The 22,060-nt window shown below is 41.4% G+C and overlaps 3 protein-coding genes and 1 long non-coding RNA gene across 4 annotated transcripts; 1 reads left to right on the top strand and 3 right to left on the bottom strand.

Annotated features, from left to right (window-relative positions):
• Positions 1–6,261: 6,261 nt before the first annotated feature.
• LOC115686295 (xyloglucan endotransglucosylase/hydrolase 2-like) lies at positions 6,262–8,086 on the top strand. Its single transcript, XM_030611528.2, has 3 exons — positions 6,262–6,607; positions 7,269–7,462; positions 7,595–8,086. The coding sequence occupies exons 1-3, from the start codon at positions 6,320–6,322 to the stop codon at positions 7,998–8,000; spliced, it is 888 nt and encodes a 295-aa protein (XP_030467388.2). The 5' UTR covers positions 6,262–6,319; the 3' UTR covers positions 8,001–8,086.
• Positions 8,087–9,814: 1,728 nt separating this feature from the next.
• Positions 9,815–14,437, bottom strand: LOC115686331 (uncharacterized). Its single transcript, XM_030611583.2, has 7 exons — positions 13,594–14,437; positions 13,339–13,447; positions 12,450–13,246; positions 12,196–12,298; positions 11,400–12,112; positions 10,460–10,567; positions 9,815–10,352 (listed from the first exon to the last, which is right to left on the bottom strand). Exons 1-7 carry the CDS (start codon positions 14,395–14,397, stop codon positions 10,284–10,286), a joined length of 2,703 nt encoding a protein of 900 aa, XP_030467443.2. The 5' UTR covers positions 14,398–14,437; the 3' UTR covers positions 9,815–10,283.
• A 3,650-nt stretch (positions 14,438–18,087) lies between these two features.
• LOC130138011 (uncharacterized) lies at positions 18,088–21,014 on the bottom strand. Its single transcript, XR_008816442.1, has 2 exons — positions 20,906–21,014; positions 18,088–18,300 (listed from the first exon to the last, which is right to left on the bottom strand). It is a non-coding gene; the product is annotated as an uncharacterized LOC130138011 (long non-coding RNA).
• Positions 21,015–21,082: 68 nt separating this feature from the next.
• LOC115686307 (pentatricopeptide repeat-containing protein At4g21065-like) lies at positions 21,083–21,719 on the bottom strand. Its single transcript, XM_056308387.1, has 2 exons — positions 21,326–21,719; positions 21,083–21,144 (listed from the first exon to the last, which is right to left on the bottom strand). Exons 1-2 carry the CDS (start codon positions 21,717–21,719, stop codon positions 21,083–21,085), a joined length of 456 nt encoding a protein of 151 aa, XP_056164362.1.
• Positions 21,720–22,060: the final 341 nt, after the last annotated feature.

Genomic DNA, 22,060 nt, shown 5'->3' with positions numbered 1-22,060 from the left:
GGTGGAATTTCATCTATTCAATTTAATCAAAGATAGACAATTTGTGTCGGGGTAGGCGGATTCTTACGGAAAAATCATTTTGTAGCTCGGTAGCAAAAGGTTGCATTTAGTGAAAAGTAAACCTGTTGTAGGCAAATTTTGTGCAGGCCTATAATAGTTGAATAGGATCATGAAGCACCCGAACCTAACGTGGCATGTGAAATCTGTGTGTTAACAAAACCTAAAAGCCTCTCCTTTCTTGGTGCACATCGTAACTTAGGCTCGGGCGCCAGCCCTACCCAATGATCACCGCTCAACCCTACCGGATGCCAGATGTTGGATGTTTGTTTGTAAAACAAACAAAACAATGCTTTTTTCCTTTATCCCACATAGGAAAGTTTTGGGTAAGTGGGCCATTTGCGCGGTTTAATTAGCTCTGATCCCTTTATTTTTTATTTTATTTCGTAAGGTTATCTCCTTAATCTTTATTAGTTGAAAGGTTGTTTTTTGTTTATTAAATAATTTTCGAAAGTATGAAAATTCGGAATTTTATTTATATATATTTTTATTTTATTTTATTCCGAATTTTACATGTGTCTTTTCAAGACAACTTTTGGAGATTATACTTGTTCGTTTTCAACCTTTCCGAAGGGTTGCATTTGTTCGGTTTGCAACTTCTTCCGAAGGAATATCTTTGTTAGCTTTGCAACCTTTCGTGAAGAGTTGCCTATGAAGACCGATTTCTATATATGTCGGTTTTTGGCAAGAAGGAAAATCATTCAATTTTTCAAGTCTTCTTTCGAAAAACTACAGCCATCATTTTCAATTGTTTCCTAGAGAGATCCCGGAGAAATACTAAATTGTTATCTAGTATTCTCATTTTGAGACTTTGTTGTATCATGGAGGATTTTTGCGGTGACCATTAGCAACAATTGTGGGGCAAATAAATCCTTAAGGAAAGTGATATCACGCCTCAAAGTCCGACTTGATTGCTCTCTTGATTCGAAGCCATTCAAATTTTTACAACACCAGATACCCACAACCCTTGTTGGTAAGGAGTTTCAAATCATTGGCTGGATGTGTTTGTGATAATTCCAATTGGAAAAAAGGAGTTCCCCTCCCAACAAGCCAAAACACAAGAACAACTCAGGCGGGCGCACTCAGAAGTAGGGCTGTCTTCCATCGTTGGCCAAATGCGCTAGTCACACGTCGGTTTGGAGCATATGAGCTCGCTCCATCTCATGCATGAAATGGCATGGTCCCGCGAAAAGCCTTGATGATCTGATAATCAACATTTAGAGGGCTAGCTCGGTTCCAACCGGCGCGATTCGCACCGCCAATCACTGTTCGGTTGATGGACTTAGATGGTGGTGATCCTAATCCTGTTTCCGTGTTCACAGTGCCATCCACTCGCTCCCACTGGCCCATCTCTCCTGCCGCAAGAGAACCTTTCCATTGCATGCCGGCTTTCGGGCAGCTACGAAGGATTTATTATAGCTTTACACAACCACCTTTGATCGACTTTTCAATAATCCCAGGAATATATTCTACTTGATGAAGCTACTTTAAATTTGTTTAGAGACCGCGAGATTATATTATACACAAAGCTAATGATCAAAGAATCTATAGGCATCGATGCTTGAACTCATATGATTAATTATCACACGGGGAAAAGGCGGAAGCTATGATTACGACGGGTCGAGAGAGAGACCTCATGCTCACTTCTCCAATCTTGATTGCCGTGCTTAAGTAGCGTCTACTATGCTTAACAATCAGTTCGGGACACTTGCTTTCAACGTCTTATTCTCAAAGTCTTAAAATAACAAACATTCGGTATTTAGTATGCTTAACAAGTATATCGAGACACCCGCCATTTATTTATCGACCCTGACACGTTACAATCTTAAAACTGCAGTTGTTGGGGGCTGAGCCCTTTATATTTCTACCATGGATTTTAGGGTTTGTTTTTTATTGAGTGAATGGGGTTGGTGCAGGTTTTGAGCTTCAATTTTGTATCCGAATGGGCCACTTAAGCAATTAAAAGTAAAACATGGTTAACAACAAAACTCTCTTTTATGTTCATAAAAGTATCCGAACCTTTGTCTTTTTACTTTTTTTTCCCCTTGACGATGGGAAAGACTACCTTAGATATATTAACCGAAAGTATCATAAAGTAACTTGTTGATCTCTTAAATCTTGTCGAAATATTATCTCACATCTCTTGACAATGGGTTCTGTATTCTCTTTACATACATATGATCTTCCTCCACTTCAACTTTCCAACATGGTATCAGAGTCGGTGCTATCCGTGTCTCGCATGTCTGTCCACCCCGACTTGCATTTGAGTGGGGTGTAGATCTTTATGTACATATAGTCTCCTTCCACCACCGCCAATTAGCTAAGTTTCATAAAATAAAGTTTGACCGTCTTAAATTAATTACGGTTATCGTCCAAGTGATCTCAGTGGATAACAGTGGATGGGTCGGTGTAAAGTTTCCAACACGGACTCGATGGACGGAATTCTCGCTTGAATAAGGAAGAACTTCTTATGGTGGATGGCATAAATATAATGACCAGAGACAGAGAGAGGGGCTCATATAATTTGATAAAATGGCCATTTCTCGAGTGCTTCACGGGTTTCATCTGTTCTTCTGCTGTCGCGTAGCTTTGATTATGATCCACCTTGGCCTTTGATGTGCCTATTTCAACACGAAATCGGTCAAAGACGCAACCCCGACCGCTCTTGTTTTTTTCCTTCCCATTAACGAGTTTCTTCCGAGCACTTATTGAGCACATTTGGTTTGAGATTATTTAGTTGTTGTTACGTGTGACCCGAAGGAAACGTTACAGGTAAAACGGCAAAAGTATACTATAAGTGCCATAACTTGTGTACGGCGATCATTTTGGTGCCATAACTTTTTTTCGGATCACTTTGCTGCCAAGTCGGAGGAAAATAGATCACTTTAGTGATTCCGGCCAAAAAGCTGACCTGGCATTTATATTAAAAAAAAATGGTCTGACTTGTACACGTGAAAATTATGTGGCTTTTTTTTTTTCGAATTTTTTAATTTTTAGAAAAATAATAATAATTTAAAAAAAAGGTTGCAGCATCGGCGAGAGAGCCCTCGCCGCTGCTACAACCTTTTTTTTAAATAAATAAATATAATTTTTTTAAAAAAAGTACATGTCAGCAGGCTAAACGGAGTCGTTTTTGGTTTTTAATGCTGACTGGACCTCTCCGGCGAGCCATGGACCTCTCCAGCGAGCCGTGTCAGCGCCACATCGGATTTCCGACGAGCCACGTCAGCATTGGCACTAAAATGATCGTTTTTCAAAAAAGTTGGCACCAAAGTGATCCGAAAAAAAATTATGACACCAAAGTGATTTCCGTACACAAGTTGTGGCACTTCTGGTGTATTTTTGCCCAGGTAAAACTATAGGACTTTCCTCATTTTTATTACTTAACGGGCACTGCGAGGGCACTCACCAACGAAGCTCTTTAATTCTTTCGTAGCGATCGGATGGTATTTTCAGTCAATTTATGCCGAGTGACATTTGAAGGTATTGAATTCCATGTTAATAGCCGCTTCCCATCCATTTTATCTCTATCCTTAAGCTCCTTTAGTTTCGTGGAAAATGAACGATTTAAGAATCATTTTCCTAATATTATCACTTATATAGCTTGAAATAAGCAGTAAATAACAAAAGTTTTCACTATCGACGACAATCTATGTATAAACATTATAGTGGACGATGAAAATATGTCTCGTTCGTTCATTTCTATAAGCGATACGAGCGATCATTTTTAAAAACATATTCTCTGAATCATTTATTTTCCGCGAAACAGATGGAGCCTTGATTGCAAAATCCGCGACTTTCTTCCATTAATTTTGTTTGTAACATCTCAACGTTCGCGTCTTGTTAACAATTTCATTACAATCTAAGCGAGGGTTATCAATTATGACGGTAGCTAGATGTTCTCTTCATTGCCCACCCTTTCCCCTACACTCTCTCTCAAGTCTCAACCACCCTTTCGTCCCTCTCTCTCTCTCTCTCTCTGAACCCTGATTCTTTTCTTTTTAAGCACAGTCACTTGTCTCATACTGAATTTTTGTTTAGACGACGATGGCAAAAGCGACTCTTTTACAAACGTGAAACCAAGATATCTTTCCCTTTTCTTTAGGCCATTGCCGTGCCGAGATATCGAATAAAACGTGAGATCGAAGAGTTTAAGGATTTTGTTGCGGGGTGAGCGTGCGAGTTATGTCAGAAAAGTCTTGTATCGAAGATTTGTTACCGTGTGGAGCAACTGATACATCATAGTAAGATCATGACTTGTTAGCTTGAACTTTTGAGTAAATGTGCGTCCGACCGGACGAATTAACCGGCTCGGACTCAAGCTTTCTCGCGGCGATTTCCCTATCGAATTTCCGCCGCGTGCCTTGAAATTACAAAGTACCTCCGTCATCTTTTGGAAGCGAAATTGCAAACCCCATCACACTCCAAAGGCAGCTAATGATAGAGCTAGGGGACAACACACACACGAGATCAAGGACAACAGGAAAACTCATTGACATTTCGATGGAGAGCAATTATTTTATTTTTTCCATTGGAGGTCATCTTTAGACAAGACGTTGCCTTCTGTCGCGATGAGTTTCTGAATGCAACCAAGGCGAAGGAAAGTGGATAGGAAGGGAGGAATCTCCCGCTGCTCAACGACAAGACATCAATGGACTCATCTGGTCTCTCGGGACCCTTGTTAATGGGGCAACTTTGCCATCTCTAGTCCTCTCCAATTGCTCACGAGCATCGTGTAAAAAATCTCTGTTGAGTGAGGGAATCATCTTGCTTACATGTTGAGCCAACTGTGTCATTGCCTTTTTCTCTTTTCTCGGGTGGAAACTCAACACGCATCTACACGGGTGCGTCCGGTGATATCGCAAGAAGCGTGACGACTATTCTTCGGTCGCTCTCTCTCGATTATCGCATATGCAAACCCACTAATGTATAGATAGATCCACACGCGTTAGTGATTTTCCGATTATTACATAGGCGATTTCCTTTCTCGGAGAGCGGCTCGTATATCGTTCTGCCAGGTGGCGCGCCGTGAATGGCCGAGGCCACATATGATTGGTGGTCCAATGGAACATGAGAAATTTTGAAGCTTTCTGTAACATATATTTCATCCATACCTTACCCGGTTGTCATCCACCTCCTATTTTTTGAATCAAGGGAAAAAGGGGCCCTACATGTGATTGTTTGGGAACAAAATGATGAGACAACGGGTTTCTATTAAAACCCTAGGAATAGAACCCACCAAAACAAAGGTTACATCAAATAATGCACCCTCCATAAGATCATCTCAAAAGACTATACTCAATTATTTGCAGAAAATGATCACTCCAAATCAAGTTAAAATCGACTGACACGATGTGAATTGCCTCCAACCTTTACTTAATGTAGGATCATATCAAGAGAGGGATTTTTGTCATAGTTGATAAAATATAATCTCGAGGCGACGAGATGAACAAATAGTAAGATGGTCACGAGATTAAATTTGTTATTGAAAATCTACGACTTTTTCATGAGGTTGGTTGTTTGAATCTTTTCATCGGCCGACATAACTCGTGTCGTGTCGTGTTATGTCGTCGCATTCATGTTGATAGGCAGATATCATTTCGTGTCGCCACCGAAACGTTACATGACGAAAAGCACGCCGAATTTCTCTCGGTGAACTCGCGTCGTGTTCCCTCATCAGCACAAGTCAAGCATCGTAAGACCCGTCTCTCATCGAGCGCAGCCGATTTCTCGAGTCACGACAGTGCTCTTCAATCGCGTCGCTCAGGAGCGAACTTGCTTTTCGTCGGGACTCGAATCTATGCCCGCATTTCTTGAGGCGCAATTTAATGTGGATGCTCAACCAACTCAGGTTACCCTTTGGTGTTAGATTTTTAACATCCACACCTTGTGAGCATTCAAACGCTTGTGTTTTCCTTTTGCTTTTCCTAGGAATCAAAAACCAGGAAATCATGAGGAAAGACCACTCCACACCAACACCACCACAAAACAAAAGTTTCCAGCTTTGATGGTATTATTTTGCTCAGCTGGCACCAGCTCTTTTTTTAAAATTTGGCTCTCCAACTTAATGCCTCACGCGTCTCTTTTGATCTCTCTCTCTCTCTCAAGCATCATTCCCATCCCATTCCTTCTTTTTGCTTTATTATATTTCACATCAACCCGTCCATTCTTTGCATTTATATACCCCCATAAGCCCTACCAAAGGCCTCACAACATCACCCATCTCTCTCTCTCTCTCTCAAGCCAAAGTGTTAGTTCAATCATGGCTCATGGAGGTGGAGGTCCTTGTGCTTCCTACATGGTGCTCGTGAGCTTGTTATTCATGGCTGCTGCTGAAGCAGGAGCCGGGAACTTCTACCAGGACTTCGATGTGACGTGGGGTGGCGGCGACCGGGCCAAGATCTTCGGTGGGGGTCAGCTCCTGTCGCTCTCCCTCGACAAGGTGTCGGGGTCGGGCTTCCGGTCCAAGAAGGAGTACCTGTTTGGCCGGATCGACATGCAGCTCAAGCTTGTCGCCGGGAACTCCGCCGGCACCGTTACCGCTTACTACGTACGTATCTTTATCGTTTGTATCGTATCATGCGAACTTTATGCAGGGAACAAATTTCACGTACGTACGAGGTCGTTTTAGCTGGAAAAAAATGACAATTTTTTTTGTCTTTCGGTTTTGGTTTGCGATTGATTTAGATTACCAGACTATGTAGTTCTAGACCAACACCTTTCAAGCTAGCGTATGATCGCCCACGACTTCTTTTTCTCTTCTGCATCTTTTTGAGTGGAAGAATAGTTTTTTGACTGTGTATATTGGCGCTTTGACATCATTAAGGTTTGGCTCACATGAGACATCTTTAGAAGGCAAAAAGCAGCTGGTGAAAGAGAAAGCTGGAACCAATTTGAAACGCACAACTCTACGTTTTGGTGATGAAATTTTGTCAGATAAAAAGATCGGACCATGTCCATCACATGAATACCGTGTCTCCATTTATTACAATGAAAAAGAAAGATAAAATCTCTTAAACATTCCAAAACAATTCCTTTTTGAGTCCAAGCAAATTCAATGAGTAGGTGAAATATATTTCAAAGCAAGTCATCCATAGATATCATCTGCCTGCATATCTTATGGCGACTTATCGATAGCTTACGGATCTTCGTACTCTCCGAGACGGTGCACGGATTGACATGAGCTACTCCGATTGTTGTTGCTATTGCAGCTGTCTTCACAAGGGCCGACTCACGACGAGATCGATTTCGAGTTCCTCGGGAACTTGAGCGGCGACCCTTATATCCTCCACACAAACGTCTTCACTCAAGGGAAGGGCAACAGAGAGCAACAGTTCTACTTGTGGTTTGACCCCACCAGAAATTTCCACACGTACTCCGTCATCTGGAAGCCCCAGCACATAATGTGAGTGTCGCTAAAAGCGGTATATCGATCGCGTCTTGATATGAAATAAAAAAAAACATTGGATCGTGAGTTGAATCGATTTAACTTTGTGACAAACTCAATGTTTTGACATGCCCTCTTTCTGGTTTTCAGCTTCTTGGTGGACAACACTCCGATTAGAGTGTTCAAGAATGCAGAGTCAATTGGTGTGCCCTTCCCCAAGAACCAGCCCATGAAGATATACTCAAGCCTTTGGAATGCTGATGATTGGGCCACGAGAGGAGGCCTGATCAAGACGGACTGGTCGAAAGCGCCCTTCACGGCGTACTACAGGAACTTCCAGGCCACTGCCTGCACCTGGTCCTCGGCCTCCTCGTCCTGCGAGATCAGGCGGCCCTCCTCCTCCTCCGGAACCACGTGGCAGGCCAATGAGCTCGACGCCAACAGCCGCAGGCGGCTCAGGTGGGTCCACAAGTACTTTATGATCTACGACTACTGCGCGGACACCAGTAGGTTCCCTCAAGGCATCCCAGTCGAATGCAAGCGCTCTCGATTCTAGAAAAGAAAGGGGGAAATCGACTTGGTCGAATGGAAGGTTGTTCGGCGGTATATAGTTAATGGATTCTTTTGTTTCGTTTCACATGTTCAAGTCTTTTGTTTCATTTCACATGTTCAAGTCACGACTCGCTTGTAATGTCTTGATTCTGGGGTGGGGAAATAATAATAAATGGCCTTTGTACATTGTTTCTTGTTGAAGGCTGGGGGGGATTGAATGTTGCCATATCACCGACTCTGTAAAGCCACGGTTGTGACATGAGGATATGTTTGGAGCAGTTGTTCTACTTTATGTAATAAAACTTTGCATTCTCTTTTCTTGTTCAGTGTCTCATATAATACGGTCTCACAGAGATCAAGAAGCTGGCAAAATCATCGGTCTTCGAAACATTTCTATGATTTTGACGGTGGCATCCGGATGAATCAAGTTGGTAACCATTGCGAACATGCATTCCTGAAAATCAATTAGCTCTCGGCTTTGGAAAATAATCCACGTGAACGTGATATTCAGAGCAAATATCGAAAGAAAGACGGACATTCCTTGATGCAAAGCGGCTCCCAGTGCAATCCAACACTTGATGCATTAAACGACTAAGCACAGGAATATCATTTCTTTTTCCCTTTTCAATTAAAGCCGTTTGGTGGGCAAGAAAGATTGTCAAGAATAGTTCACGAGCATTTGAAAACCATGCTTTTGCTCACTCGCAATTAAGCAAACAGATAATAAGATCTAGAAGTGATCTTTACCATCAAAATAAAAGGAAGTTTCTGCATAGTGAAAAATTCAATTACTGTCACGGTCTTAATATAACCATATATGTCCACCTGTAGAACATGTCATACGATCGTAGACAGCTCATATAAAGATGCATTTTATTGAGTGTTCGTGATAAAAAAAATTCAGATTAAAGTAGACGGGATTTAACACAGCAGCCTAAAAAGTTCTGCCTTGTTCGAGTATCGCTTCTTAATTAGCAGGGTAGACAACGAACTCGATAAAGAGGGGTCCCCAGAAGGGATTGATAGAGGTAATTGTGGTTCTTTTGAACTAGTCAGGATGAAGCTCGAGCAGCAAGGATGGTAGTAAATCTCGCAGTAGCAGAAAATTCGGGGAATATTGTGATGCAGGGGGAAGCAAATCGGATCCATGCTTTGAATGAAAAGTAGAAAACACCAAGTTGGAAACAAGATACAGTAAAAGTAAAGTCCCTCGTCAAGGACTAGATAGGACAAATTTTGAACGAGAGCAAGATCTGAACTCCATAAGATCCTAGCCTGTGGGCTTGTCAAAGGTGTCCCAGAACGACTCCCTCTTCCATTTTGCGTGATTACAGCTGTGTCTTGCTCATGAAAACTGATGGTGCTTGAATCGGTCAAAAGAATAATTTAAACGGGATAATATCACGAAAAACCCTAAATTAATATATTTGTGATAAATTTACTTCAAATTAGTTTTTCAACCATTAAAATCTCCAAATTAGTACACCTGTGAAAAATTCATTCTCCATTAATTTCCGTTAAACTAAATTAATACTCACGAAAGGTCACAAACTGATACAAACAAAAAGTAAAATCTCAAACTAATACACCAGTCAAGTCACATGTCGTCTAACTTAGCAATTTGACGATAAGATTTAACGGAAACTTACGGAAGAAAAATTTATCACAATATACTAGTTTGGGATATTGATTTGAAGTAAATTTATCACAAGTACACTTATTTGGAATAAATTTGTCACGTGTATTTTTTGTGGTATTAAACCAATTTAAATTGGTACTAAGGGAACATGTGTACAGTGTTACTGGTTAAGAGGAAACTGGTCAGAAAAACAAGAATGGCAATCTGTAAACTCATATGCAACAATCTTATAATTATATCCTATTAGTTAATGTCGTCAAAGCGTGGCAACAAAATATACACGGAAGTGGATCTCTTCTTACAGGACACTCATCATTTTGGAAATTCTCTTCTTGATAGCAGTATCCCAGGAAGTTCCTCGCTTTAACATACTCTGAATCTAAAACTCGTTCCCCTGAACCGTACTATCGTGCTTTGGCCAAATAAGACTGCATAATGTGCACCTCAATGCTCCAACCATATTCTATGGGAAATCTTTACATCCGACCACGTCAAAGCCAGTATCATCCCTCATCTCCAGGTTCCATAAAGCGCACCCAACTCACGTTGACCCGATCAGATCTCTGACCTTGCTACTTCAAATAATTCCTAACATCTTCAAACGATACTAGTGTTGCACAAATAGAACAGAATCAACAAGGACATTACTCAAGACCCTTTGCTTTGCAGTTGGTTTTCTGTGCTGTCATTGAACATTACCCTCGGGCGATGCAAGCGCTGTCACCATTGAGATCAACAATACTTGATCAGTTTCATAAATTGTCAGAACTAGGTAATTTGAAGAATCACGAGACAATAAGAGTATGGTTTAGACTACTACTTACAACAGCTCTACAGTGGATATTGAGTTCATCATTCATTTGAGAAAGGCGGTGTTTTGCTACTTCTTCAGCTTCTGATGCTCTTCTACAAGCTTCTCTTACCTGAGATTCCTAGAATGATCTTCATACATTAGAGGGGAATTGCACAAAGAAACCAGAAGCTTAATACCTTATTAAAATCATCTGATCAAGCAAACAAGTACAATGAAATGACAAGCCACCAAGCTTCCTATTCCTTTAACACAATGATGTCTCTCCCACCTTATAAACAAGCAGAAAAATACTTCTGGCACTGTCAATGTGCATTTCAGATGCGACTGTTGTGACCAAAGCCATCTTTCTCGGTACTTCTAAAAAGTTAAAAGGCTTCCATGACGACTCGTTCAGCAAAATGTACAAGACATATTTATCATTTTTACGAGGTATGAGTAGGAAACGCAAAAAACCATAAATACTCATATTACATTTGAGGATCTACACAGAAACTAGCAATACAACCAGCTTCATGCCTTTCTGTCGAAGCCAAGCACCTGAGATGACCGAGAATGGAGCTTCATTTACATGATTCAAGACATCCAGGTGCTTGTGAGATATTCGTGATCGTATCTCGTTTAATGATTGTTCTTCCGACAAGTACTTTAGTAAAGAAAAAAATGTAATGAAAGAACTAAATTGATTGCATCCACAACAGAATCATATAAAAAACTGGAAAAACTACTCCACAAACGTTTTGCCATAAAACCATGCATAGTTACATGGTTGGGGGGACACGCACATGAGCATGCACACACAAGGATCATGGAGTGGATCATAAGAACATTCTATGTGATGATATAACCCATGAAAAATCAAACATCAAGCTACACCAGATAATACATCTTAAATGCAGCTGTAAGACATGATAGGATGAAAGTAGACTCGGCATATCAGTTTGGTGATTTACCTGCAGCATAGCAAGATTGCTAGCACCACAGTTGATTTTTTCCACTATGCTCCTTAGTTGAGATAGTTGATCTATCAAATCAAAAGTCATTTCTTCAGCATCCTTCATCTGGTTCCTTGAGAACTCAAATGCCCTTTCTGCATTGAGCCGGAAGGAAGCACAGGTCAAACAACTACACAGCCCACGGCATCCTCGCGGATTTCTTTTCAAAATTCCCCTTCTTGAAGCTTCATCAGGAAACCCGTACAGATCTGAAGCCCCAATTTGAGAAAGATGTTGCATTGGTCCCTCTGCTCCTGTTTCTTTTGCATCAGAAGAAAGTTCTGGTGTTGAATTTCCATGTAACCCCCCAACATGTTCAGATGACTGACGTGACATAGTGTGGGAATCCTCTTTCAATTGATGAACAGCAATAGGATATGATGATGCTGCCTGCAGATGCCCTTCATCTCTCGCATTCACAATACCATAAGAAGATTCGTACTCGCTATCTGTACTTTGTATGACATGTTCGGCAAGAATATCTTCATCCTTTTGCAAACAAGTACCATGTGCCACTGATGTTGGAGAGCTAATGTTAAGATCAGCTGAACCACGATCACCATTGCACTTATCAGTTGGAAAGTTCTGAGAGTCAGAGAGCACAGGTGGTGAAGAAGACTCCTCTTTAGACCTAGTCAGAAGTTTCAAGCATTGACCATTTCCTGGGGTACCTACAGAACGTTTAAAGGGAATTATATTTTGATGTAAATAAAGTAATACAGAAGAAAAACATTAGCAGAGGTCGTGTGATTACAAGAGTCATCTTTTGCAATTTCCATAAGATAGGGCAGCATCCTCTTGTAACTGAATGAATTTGGATTTTTGAACACCTTCAGTCTCGAGCATGGATTTAGCACCTGTTCCAACGTCACAATAACCGATATTAGCCAGGAAGCAAGAGATAAAAAAAATTGCAAAGAATATCGTCTCCTTTCAACTTTTAGATGCGAACTTTCTTCTCCCGTGTAGTAGAGAATTCTAAAGTTTCTGTTAAAGATGGCGCCTCACCATTTTGCTCTTTGTAGAATTTCCGCTATTTTGGTCAGGAATGGAGTAGCCCACGTTACTGGTATTGCTAGGAGAATTCTGTGGCACCCCATTTGCACTAGCCGTAACAATTTTAATTTTGTTACCTTCAGTTTCATTTACCCCTGGTTCTCCAAAAATCCCTGAATCTGATGAGGGGATTAATCTTGCTTCATTTGTATCAATCGTCCGATTCAAAACCACAACACGATCACTACCTCTGGTTTCTGCGAAAATTGAGTTGCCATTTTCTCCGCTGCTGGAATTGGGTGGAGAAATAAGCTGAAATCGTTTCATTCCACCATCCATCGTATGCTTCTGTTCATGGAAGCATTGATCAACTATATTCTCCTCCTCAGACAAAGATGAGACTGATTTTACACTGTTCAAATCATCAGCCATTCCAGAAAGCCTACCATCAATTACCTCCGCCTCTCCTTTTTCTTTTCCAACATCAGTATAAGTTCCGACTTTACTATCGGCACAGAGAGTAGAGCCTTGTATGATCAATTCAGGCTTTCCAATATCTATCTGGCCATCAATAACTCGATTGCCCGAGTCTTTGTTCACCATAGCAGGGGTGTCAGGACAGTTTCTATCCTTCGATATATCGACTGTTGGCATAACCAGGGGAACAGTTGTGGCCATAGGTTTGTCAGATCCATGCTTACTAGATTCATCCATGGGAATATCTTTGTAGCCAGAGCTGATAGAGGCGTGTGGTGGCTTTTCTTCCATACCCTTTTCATGCTTTTGACTCCCGGAATCTCTAGTAGTGCCTAACCATACAATACACAATGTGGAGACTCAGTGTCCCCATCTGGTGAAATCAAATCAAAGAGCAATTCAGAGGAGAGGAAAGAGGAATTACAGGAATCTTCCATTGCCATGTCTGTCAAGTAAGGGAGCAATCGCCTGTAGCTGATCGAGCCAGGCCTCTTGTATATTCTTCTTCTCAATTTAAAACGCGGATTAAGACCCTATTAAAGAAACCCATTCACTCAATCTCCATCATTAATAAGACCCAAGAAGAATCATCTAAAACCTCAGGTTCTCTCTTTGGTATGAACAGAACAGACCCAGTAAACTACACGATTAAAGAGTCAGAGAAATGTTAGAATCTCACCGGTTCGCCCTTCGAAGCGGAGTCGTCGTTTCCTTTACTAAGTTCAGCTCCAGAACCTTCATCCTGGGAGGATTCCTGCGGCGGCTCAACCGAAAGCGGATCTGCCCTCTGGAGTTCGCAATTGCCTCCACTTTCTTCCACATCCGGGCTCAGGATTACATCCGTCGCTTCGGGGGGAGTGGTCTGGACGCAGTCGTCGCCGGAATCGTCCGATCCCTTCGCCGTCTCAGTGGCGGCGACGTCCTTCTCGGGCGAATCGGGGGGCATCCGATTGCTTTCCTCGTCGTTCGCTCCACCGCGCTCGGCCCAAAAATCCGCCTGTGCGAGTCCTTCGTCCTCTCCCGACATCTCATCATCATCCTTGTACAAATCCATCCCACCATCCTCCTCAGAGCAGTACTCCCTAATAATCGAAGACAAAGTCGCGTCCACATCGCCCTTACCGGCCTCACCCTCGCCCTCGTCCCCGCGCGGCGGCGAGCCGGGTTCCTCGAGCTTCCCCTCCCCGCGATCCGGACCGAACCGGTCCCCGCCGCCGCCGCCGCCGCACGACTTCGGCTTCGGGCTGAGGGAGAAGACGCGCCGGCTGCGGAGATCTTTGATGAGGAGGGCGCGAGACGAGCCCTCGCCGCCGCCGCCTCCGCCGCCGGCGTCGTCGGGGAGGAGGAGGTCGAGGTTCCGCCGGGGGAGCTTGCGGCGAGGGTCGGCGGCGGGAGCTTCGGAGCGGGTGAAGAGGCTGAAGAGGGGGGCGAAGAGAGACGAGGTCGGGCGCTTCCGCTTCGCCGAGCCGCGGGGCGTCTCCATTGCTGCTGCTGCCGCTGCTGCAGGTAGACAGAGAGAGAGAGAGAGAAGCGAGGAGGATAGAGGAAAGGAGGGAGGGAGAGATTTGGCGGGAAAAGGAGGGATTGATTTGGCGGGAATGGTGGGCCCCTTTTTCCATTTTTGGCGGGGACTAGGTCTGGATTTCTTTATTGTGCTGGCAGATTCGTAATTTAATGCCAAGGTTCAATGGCACCAGTTTGAGTATTTTTACCAAGAATATTATCCCGCGATGTTCATTAAACATAAATGAATCTTCGATCTTCCATAGGGAACTAAATTTGGAGCTTCGTGAAAAAGATCTTAAGAAACCTTTAAATTGAGCGCGAGCGGTTTCAGTTCTGCACAGATTCCACCTTGCAATATGAAACTTACCCGTTGGAACAGGTTTCCTATTTTTTGGAGACCGGAACCTACTATGCATGTACTGGAGTCCCGAAATTACCAATGACTCTCGAGAAACCTTTAAATGACAATGGAAGAACTTCTTCAGTTGATTGCATCAACGACTTCTGCTTTGTTATGCTAATTTTGTTTGGGTATTTTGATACAGTATGCATGAAATTTGTTTTACATATCATTTATGACATATGCTCATCTGGTGTTGCATCGGGTGAGGTAAGATTGAGTCTAGTGTTTCGGATGGCTCCATTTAGATATCATGTGCGCAATTAACATGTGAAAACTGTGAAAATGAGGAAAAAATTATCTTAAGTAATTAAAACAAAAGAGGGTAGAGTAGCGATGATCAAAATTCTTGATCTTCCGACAAAAAAAAAAATTCCTAATCAAGTTTTCTAAAGTGTACCTATCCATCCCCTTAAACGTTTGAATGTTTAACGGAACAAAGGAACGAGTCCGGTCCAACACGCGCGAGTTTGAATGAAAATTAAGGGAATGAGTTCTGATCCTAAATATCACAAGAGCTTGCAAATCAATCAAAGCAATGATCAAATCAACATCGATAATTTTTTCCCTCAAAATCAGCATTCATTTTGAGTCAACATGTATGCAAGTTCAATCATCAACCAACATGACAACTCATTCAACATGATAATTCGATCAGAGTGTGCTAGGGAATGCACAGCAGAAGCCCAATACCTTTCGTTTGGGGATATCATGAAGAGGGAGTTTAAGTTCGAGTCTGTTAACATATATAGTCGGACCCACCTTCACTAAAAAACTCCATTAACATATCTAGTCGGACTCATCTTCGCTCGAAAGCTTAAGCCAATGAGTTATAAGCCAACTAGGTTATATTAACTGCTCTACACCACACCAATTCTCTGATGTGTGATTTCTTTAACACAACTTACACGTGCATCCTAGCAATCTCCCTCTCGTGTGTGAGTCGCCCTACTGCTCGGAAATTATGCATAGATACCAATTTGTTAGGGAGTGCACAACAGAAACTCGATACTTTTCACTCGGGGAAATCACCAAAAGAGAGCCTAAGTTCAAGCATGTTAATATATCAAGTTAGACCTACCTTCCATAAGTAAACTACAATTCTCTTGTCAAATCCAATAAACAGACATGCTATGTCAAGAAAGATCTGCTTCTGCTAGTGATCTAGAGCATTGTAGCTTATCCTCAACTTTTTCTCAACTTCATTGTGAGGTACTTTTTCCAACTTCTTCAATGTGTCCTCCCAAACTTATTTTGTTGTCCTGATCCTTTACAATAAAAAAGCTTGGGCCATCTTGGTCACAACCTCGGCTGCACCGTGAGCCACCACCTCGGCCACAATCGATGCACTCGGTCACTACCTCGATTGTAACCTTGGGCCATGACCCATGATGCACTTGGTCACGATCTTGGCCACAATCGATGCGCGTTATCGCAACCGGGGCCTGTAATTACCATTTTACTATTTTTGTTTGCCTAATTACATTTAGAAAATGGAGAGAAGTGGAGAGTGGTGTTTATTGATGAATTTCAATTTTAAGTAATGATGAAAGATTACCCCTGGATTGAGACACCAAAGAATATATGTCCCTTAAAATTCACAAGCTTAAACTAGTGAGTTATGAACCAACTAGGTTATATTAATTGCTTTATATCACATCAATTCTCTGATGTGGGATTTCTTTAACACAACTCACACGTATATCTTAGCAATCTTCCCCTCATGTGTGAGCTCGGCCTACTGCCTTGAAATTATGCCTAGATACCAATTTGTTAGGGAGCGCGCAGCAAAAACCTGATATTGTAATGCCCTAGAATGTCACGCGCGACATGTGTCCTTTCCTTTTTTTTTATAATTATAATTACGCATGCGGAAGCACAACAAATATTTCACAACATCCCTTACAAGAAAATTGCACGAGTTTCATAATATACATATCTTCAACTTTATACATACATAAGTAGTTATTAACACAACATAATAAATAGTTCTGGGAAGAAAGTTGGGTCTACTAGCACACTACCCCCACAATTAGGGGTGTAAACGGTTCGGTTCGGTTCGGTTTTCTTGAAAAACCGAACCGTTAAGGGTGCCTCCTTGAACCGAACCAAATAGGAACCAAACCGAATTGGAACCGAACCGATAAGCCGATTTCGTTCGGTTCGGTTTTCGGTTTCTTCTTCTTTTTTGTTTTTTTTTTGCTTTTTTATTCATGGCTCGGTTTTCTGTTTTTATGAAAAAAATTTCATGATAATTTTTTTATGATAATTTTTTGATAATAATATGTATTTATGATAATTTTATGATAAAAAATTAAGAAAGCTCTAGAAATTTCATCACGTTGTAGAAAAAGATAATGGCTTCAGTAGATTATGTATACTTAGTTTGATCTATGCATAGCTAATTTAAGAAGAAGAAGAAGAAAGAAACCAGAAAAATTTTGATAATATGCATGAATTGGCATGATAATTTCACATAAAAAGATGTTTAATATTTAATTACTAGTTCTTGATAATAAAATGTATTTATGATAATTTTAGATGGTTTTCTCCACAACTGAAGTCTCTCTACCACACTATAAACAACAGAGTGTATTGAGTTTTGCTACATAGCCGGCATTTTGAGCGATATTGTCTTTGCTTGAGTCGAGGTTGAATTTTTCTGCTTTTCTACTTGGGGAGTTGTAATATCGGGTGATTTGTTCAATAGCGCCATGGGAGGATTCTTGTTTTGATATCGCCCTTGACATGGCTCTTCTTGTAATTGCATCCACATGATGTGTACAAAATGACTAATTGCAAGAGATTGATGGTGATAAAAATTGAAAGTTGTTTGCAGAACAGATAAAACTGTCCATTGTTCAAAAGCTTTTGGGAATTCTTTGTCGCTGTATCTTTTCTTTCTCCTGTTCCTCAGATGACTATTTGGCGCCATCCATCCTAATCTATACCCTAAGCTGGCTAAGGTGTCTCTGAACAACAAAAGTTTCAGGTGGTCGTTTCGATCCTTTCTCTAGTCTCCCCCCAGTTTCGGTGCGCCTAACTTCATCACGTCAATCGCATTATTTGGAATAGAGAAATGAAGAGCTGCAATTATTGAAGATGGAGATTATTGGCGGGCCTACATGAACATTTATGGCCTCCAGTGAGGCCAGTCAACTCTCTTTAAACAACCACCATCAATCATTGTGAGCTGCAGAGACCAATTCACGTGTTCTGGAAAAAAAGACAAAAGGGTCTTTCAGAACCCAATCAGTTCGGCGAATATCCATCCCAGCCATATTGATTGAGAAATTTACTTAAGAAGATACAAACATGCTCCCAGAGAAAGGGATGACATTCAATTCACATCTGATAAGAAGTTTCAAGAGAAAGATGGAAATCCATCTTCAGCAGCAAGGTTGGCCACCACCTTCACAGCATGAATCCGTACATTGGCATCATCTGACTCTAGGAGAGATAATATTTTCTGCAACCCCACTGTAGATTTGGTTTTTCAATTGATGAATTAGAAATGTGCAGTTTTTGAGCCTTCCTTTTTTAAAAATAATTGAATAATGGATTAGCTGCAAAAAAGAATACAGAATCTCCAGTACTCACTTGCTTTCTTTACACATCAAGGAGATGACTACTTCTCTTTTGTTCGTCAATCATCAAGGGAAACCAATATCGAGTTCAGCTCCGCGGTCACAGTTGACAACTCTACATTAAATTCACAATAAAAATGAGAATTGAAGTATCTATTGCAATATTAAAGGATATAAAATATTCCACGATAATTTTTTCTCACCTGACTCAAAATTTTCGAGTTCTTCTAAGTCCTCCTCAATCGAAAGTGAAAGTGGTGTGGATCGTAGCCAATCTTGCATACATATAAGAGCCTCCACCATGCTTGGGGTCAAGGAGCTACGAAACACGTCAAGTACACGACCTCCTGTGCTGAATGGAGCCTCTGATGCTACAGTTGAGATGGGCACGGCCAAAATATCTCGAGTAATGGAAGAGAGGATAAGATATCTCGAAGAATTGACTTTCCACCAATTTAAGATATCAAAGTCGGCGCTATAGCGTTCACATCTTTCTTCCAAATACTTATCTAATTCGGATTTTTCTTCCAAATATTCTTGTCCCATTTGGCTAAGATACATTGCAGTCATAATGTCCGCACCAACCACAGGAGACATTGACACGTTCATTGTCCTTGTACCCTTTGACCTTAAATTGCTTTGGGGGCATATACCGGTGCGGTATTGCTCGAACAATGACGTTAGAGATGATGTTACTTTATCTCGTAAAGTTTCTGCCCGCTTGCTTTCATAAACTTGATTAATCATCCATTTCACATACTCCCACTTATGTCGAGGGTCAAGTATGCATGCAATGAACCATGTTAGATTGATGTTGTTCACATTGCCAAAATACTTATTGAATTTGGTCTTCATTCTCTTGGCCATTTCCTGCAAACTCCTATCCTCATTCACACAATATCTCTCAATCATCATAAAAATCTCATAGACATCTTTCGCCATATCATTACTAGTGACATAAGAACAACCCGATACTTTTAAAGTCGTATCATAGAACAACTTCAAGAAAGGAAGAAATTGACAGGCATATTCCCAATCATCACTAGTAGGCAACCCCCTCACCTTGGAAAGCTCTTCAACAAACTTGCTATCCCGAATATCTAGTAAGATAAAAGCCTTCTGAAACTTCAAAGCTGCTTCCAACATCAGGTATGTTGAGTTCCAACGAGTCTCCATGTCCAAACATACAAGACTCTTGGACTCGATGTTTTCTAGCTCAATGCACTCCTTAAACCGTTGCAACCTCGCAGGAGAAGACCTCACATAACGCACAGCTGAGCGTATTCTAACAATAGAATCATCTATATCTTTCAAACCCTCTCTCACAATCAAACTCAATATGTGAGCACAACATCTCACATGGAGTAACTCACTCGACAAAATTAGAGTGTTCCAAGAGTGGAGTCTTTTTTTCAAGTATTGAACACCCAAGTCATTTGAGCTCGCATTATCCACGGTTATAGAAAAAACGTATTTAATCCCCCAACTAGTCAAGCATTTCTCCACTGCTTTTTCTATAATTTCAGCAGAATGTCCCGGGATTTGACAAAAATTCAAGATTTTCTTTTGCAACTTCCAATCACCATCAACAAAATGAGCAGTGAGACACATGTAACTCATATTTTGACAAGAAGTCCACGTGTCCGTTGTGAGACAAACCCTTGGAGATGTATCGAAAAAATATTTTTTCAATTTGCATCTTTCCTCCAAGTAAAACTTATAACAGTTCTCCCTCAATGTGTTCCTTGAGGGGATTGACAACTTCGGCTGGATCCTACTCACGAATTGCCGAAATGCCTCATTTTCCACAAACTTAAAGGGTAATTCACCAATGATGAACATCGCTGCTAGGTCTTTTCGACTAGTTTCTTGGTCAAATTTCCATGGACCAAATGACCTAGAACTACCAACCCCATCAAGTTGACCCGAGACACTGTTTTGCCTTTTCTCAACGTTCGCATATGGAAATTCCTTACATCTACCTAAATGATTACGCATCGCACTAGTCCCTTGAGAGGTAGAACAACCAATAATAGCCCCGCAATATAAATATTCAGCTTTGTCTGGGTTTTCTGTCCTTTTATAGTGTTCCCACGCAGAAGATCTCGTCCTCCTCCTATTTGTGCCACTAGATTCACTCATTGAAGTAGACATCTACCAATCTATGACAATTAAAACCTGAAATTATTATAATTCAAGTGGCTGTGTCAAGTTAACAAACTTTGTATGACAAGCAAATACTTAATAGAAGGGGTGGCCATTAAAGTACCATAAAGAAAAGAAAAAAGATAAGGCGAAGGGCAAAAACAGAAACATACAGCCTATATAACCCATTAGTGACCAGCAAAACATGATCTCAAAATATTGGGTAAGGCAAATACTGCAATTCCATTAAAAATAATCTAGGAATTATAACTCTATTCCGAATAATGTCATTTTAAATTTTCCCTAAAAACTTCGCTTGAAAAAACTGAACAATAGTAAGAAAGAAAACCCACTGCATATGCAGTACAATCAAATTCTTAGGCACCGCATATAACCATGCAATTTTCATGACAGCAAAGGCCTTGACAAAAAGACCAGGACTAGCTAAGTCATAGCTAGAATATACCTCAACCCGTGGCTGTCTAGGAAGCAGATTTGCTACAACAGTGCCTACCACTGCATGACTAGCTTCATGGCGTGCAACAACTGCCTTCTCGCTTCCTTGCAACTTCACAGTTTTCTTCTCGATGCCCTGGTACAGGTTAACAAAGAGACCATTTATCTTACCAAACAACTACAAGCTTCTACACGCTTGTTGGTTCATTATCCAACATTATTGGAACCAAGAGACATCTATCGAATCATTTGCAATCTCAGAGGAAATGAAGTATGAAAGCCACGATTATAATAAAGCAATAAATCTAATAAAAAACATCTATGATCAAAAGCATCTACATTGCGCTCCCCATAAGCAAAGCCCATTATGATCTCATTCCACAAAACTACATTCTTCTCAACCATCTCGTCAAAGAAATGCCTCGAAGCCACTGCATTCCCACACTTTGCATATGCATCCACCAACGCGTTCCCAACAGTCACATTTGTAACCAACCCAACCTTGACTGTGTAAGCATGAATCTGAGACGCCATGACTTCATCCTCGAGCCCGACGCATACCGGCAAAACACTAATAACACTCAGCGTATTAGGCCTCGTACCAGACCTCGAATTCATGTTGTTGAAAAACACAAACGCCTCCTCATACAAACCATTCACCGAAAAGACTCCAATAATAGTATTCCACGAAATGACGTCCCTCTCAGCCATTTCGACAAACACCTTCTCCGCGCCTCTCAAATCCCTACAGTAAGAAAATGCATACATAAGAACGGCCCCCACTTTGCCAAGAAACAGAAATCCACGCCGATCCCATCGATCATCATGCAAAGACAACCAGCGGCAAACGGAATTCAAAAAGCGAAAAAGGGAAGAGCAATTACACCCATCAGAGGGAAAACAATCAGTAGGAAAATCGAGAAGCAGAGAGAGAGAGGGAGAGAGGTGACCTATAGGAGCCGAATCTTGGACAAATTGTTGGAGGCTTGTTGCTTTGAGAGAGACGTGATCTGGATCTCGTGATCTCAGCTCTCCCTCCCCCGGTTCGGTTC

This window comes from Syzygium oleosum, unplaced genomic scaffold, assembly GCF_021117445.2.
Source record: "Syzygium oleosum isolate NSW1041296 unplaced genomic scaffold, Sole_v2.1 Sole_v2.01, whole genome shotgun sequence".
NCBI lineage: Eukaryota > Viridiplantae > Streptophyta > Magnoliopsida > Myrtales > Myrtaceae > Syzygium > Syzygium oleosum.
The sequence above is the reverse complement of the archived record's forward strand: the minus strand, read 5'-3'. Positions and strand labels throughout refer to the sequence as shown.

Bases quoted from the DNA above. Each gene is read 5' to 3' on its own strand.
- LOC115686295 (XM_030611528.2), top strand. From the start codon at position 6,320: ATGGCTCATGGAGGTGGAGGTCCTTGTGCTTCCTACATGGTGCTCGTG. The intron at 6,608-7,268 runs GTACGTATCTTT...TTGCTATTGCAG, and splicing joins GCACCGTTACCGCTTACTAC to CTGTCTTCACAAGGGCCGAC. The intron at 7,463-7,594 runs GTGAGTGTCGCT...TCTGGTTTTCAG, and splicing joins TGGAAGCCCCAGCACATAAT to CTTCTTGGTGGACAACACTC.
- LOC115686331 (XM_030611583.2), bottom strand. From the start codon at position 14,397: ATGGAGACGCCCCGCGGCTCGGCGAAGCGGAAGCGCCCGACCTCGTCT. The intron at 13,448-13,593 runs GTGAGATTCTAA...TTTCTTTAATAG, and splicing joins CCGCTTCGAAGGGCGAACCG to GGTCTTAATCCGCGTTTTAA. The intron at 12,299-12,449 runs GTGAGGCGCCAT...ACGTTGGAACAG, and splicing joins ATTCTACAAAGAGCAAAATG to GTGCTAAATCCATGCTCGAG.
- LOC115686307 (XM_056308387.1), bottom strand. From the start codon at position 21,719: ATGGCTGAGAGGGACGTCATTTCGTGGAATACTATTATTGGAGTCTTT. The intron at 21,145-21,325 runs GTTTTTTATTAG...AACCTGTACCAG, and splicing joins AGATGCTTTTGATCATAGAT to GGCATCGAGAAGAAAACTGT.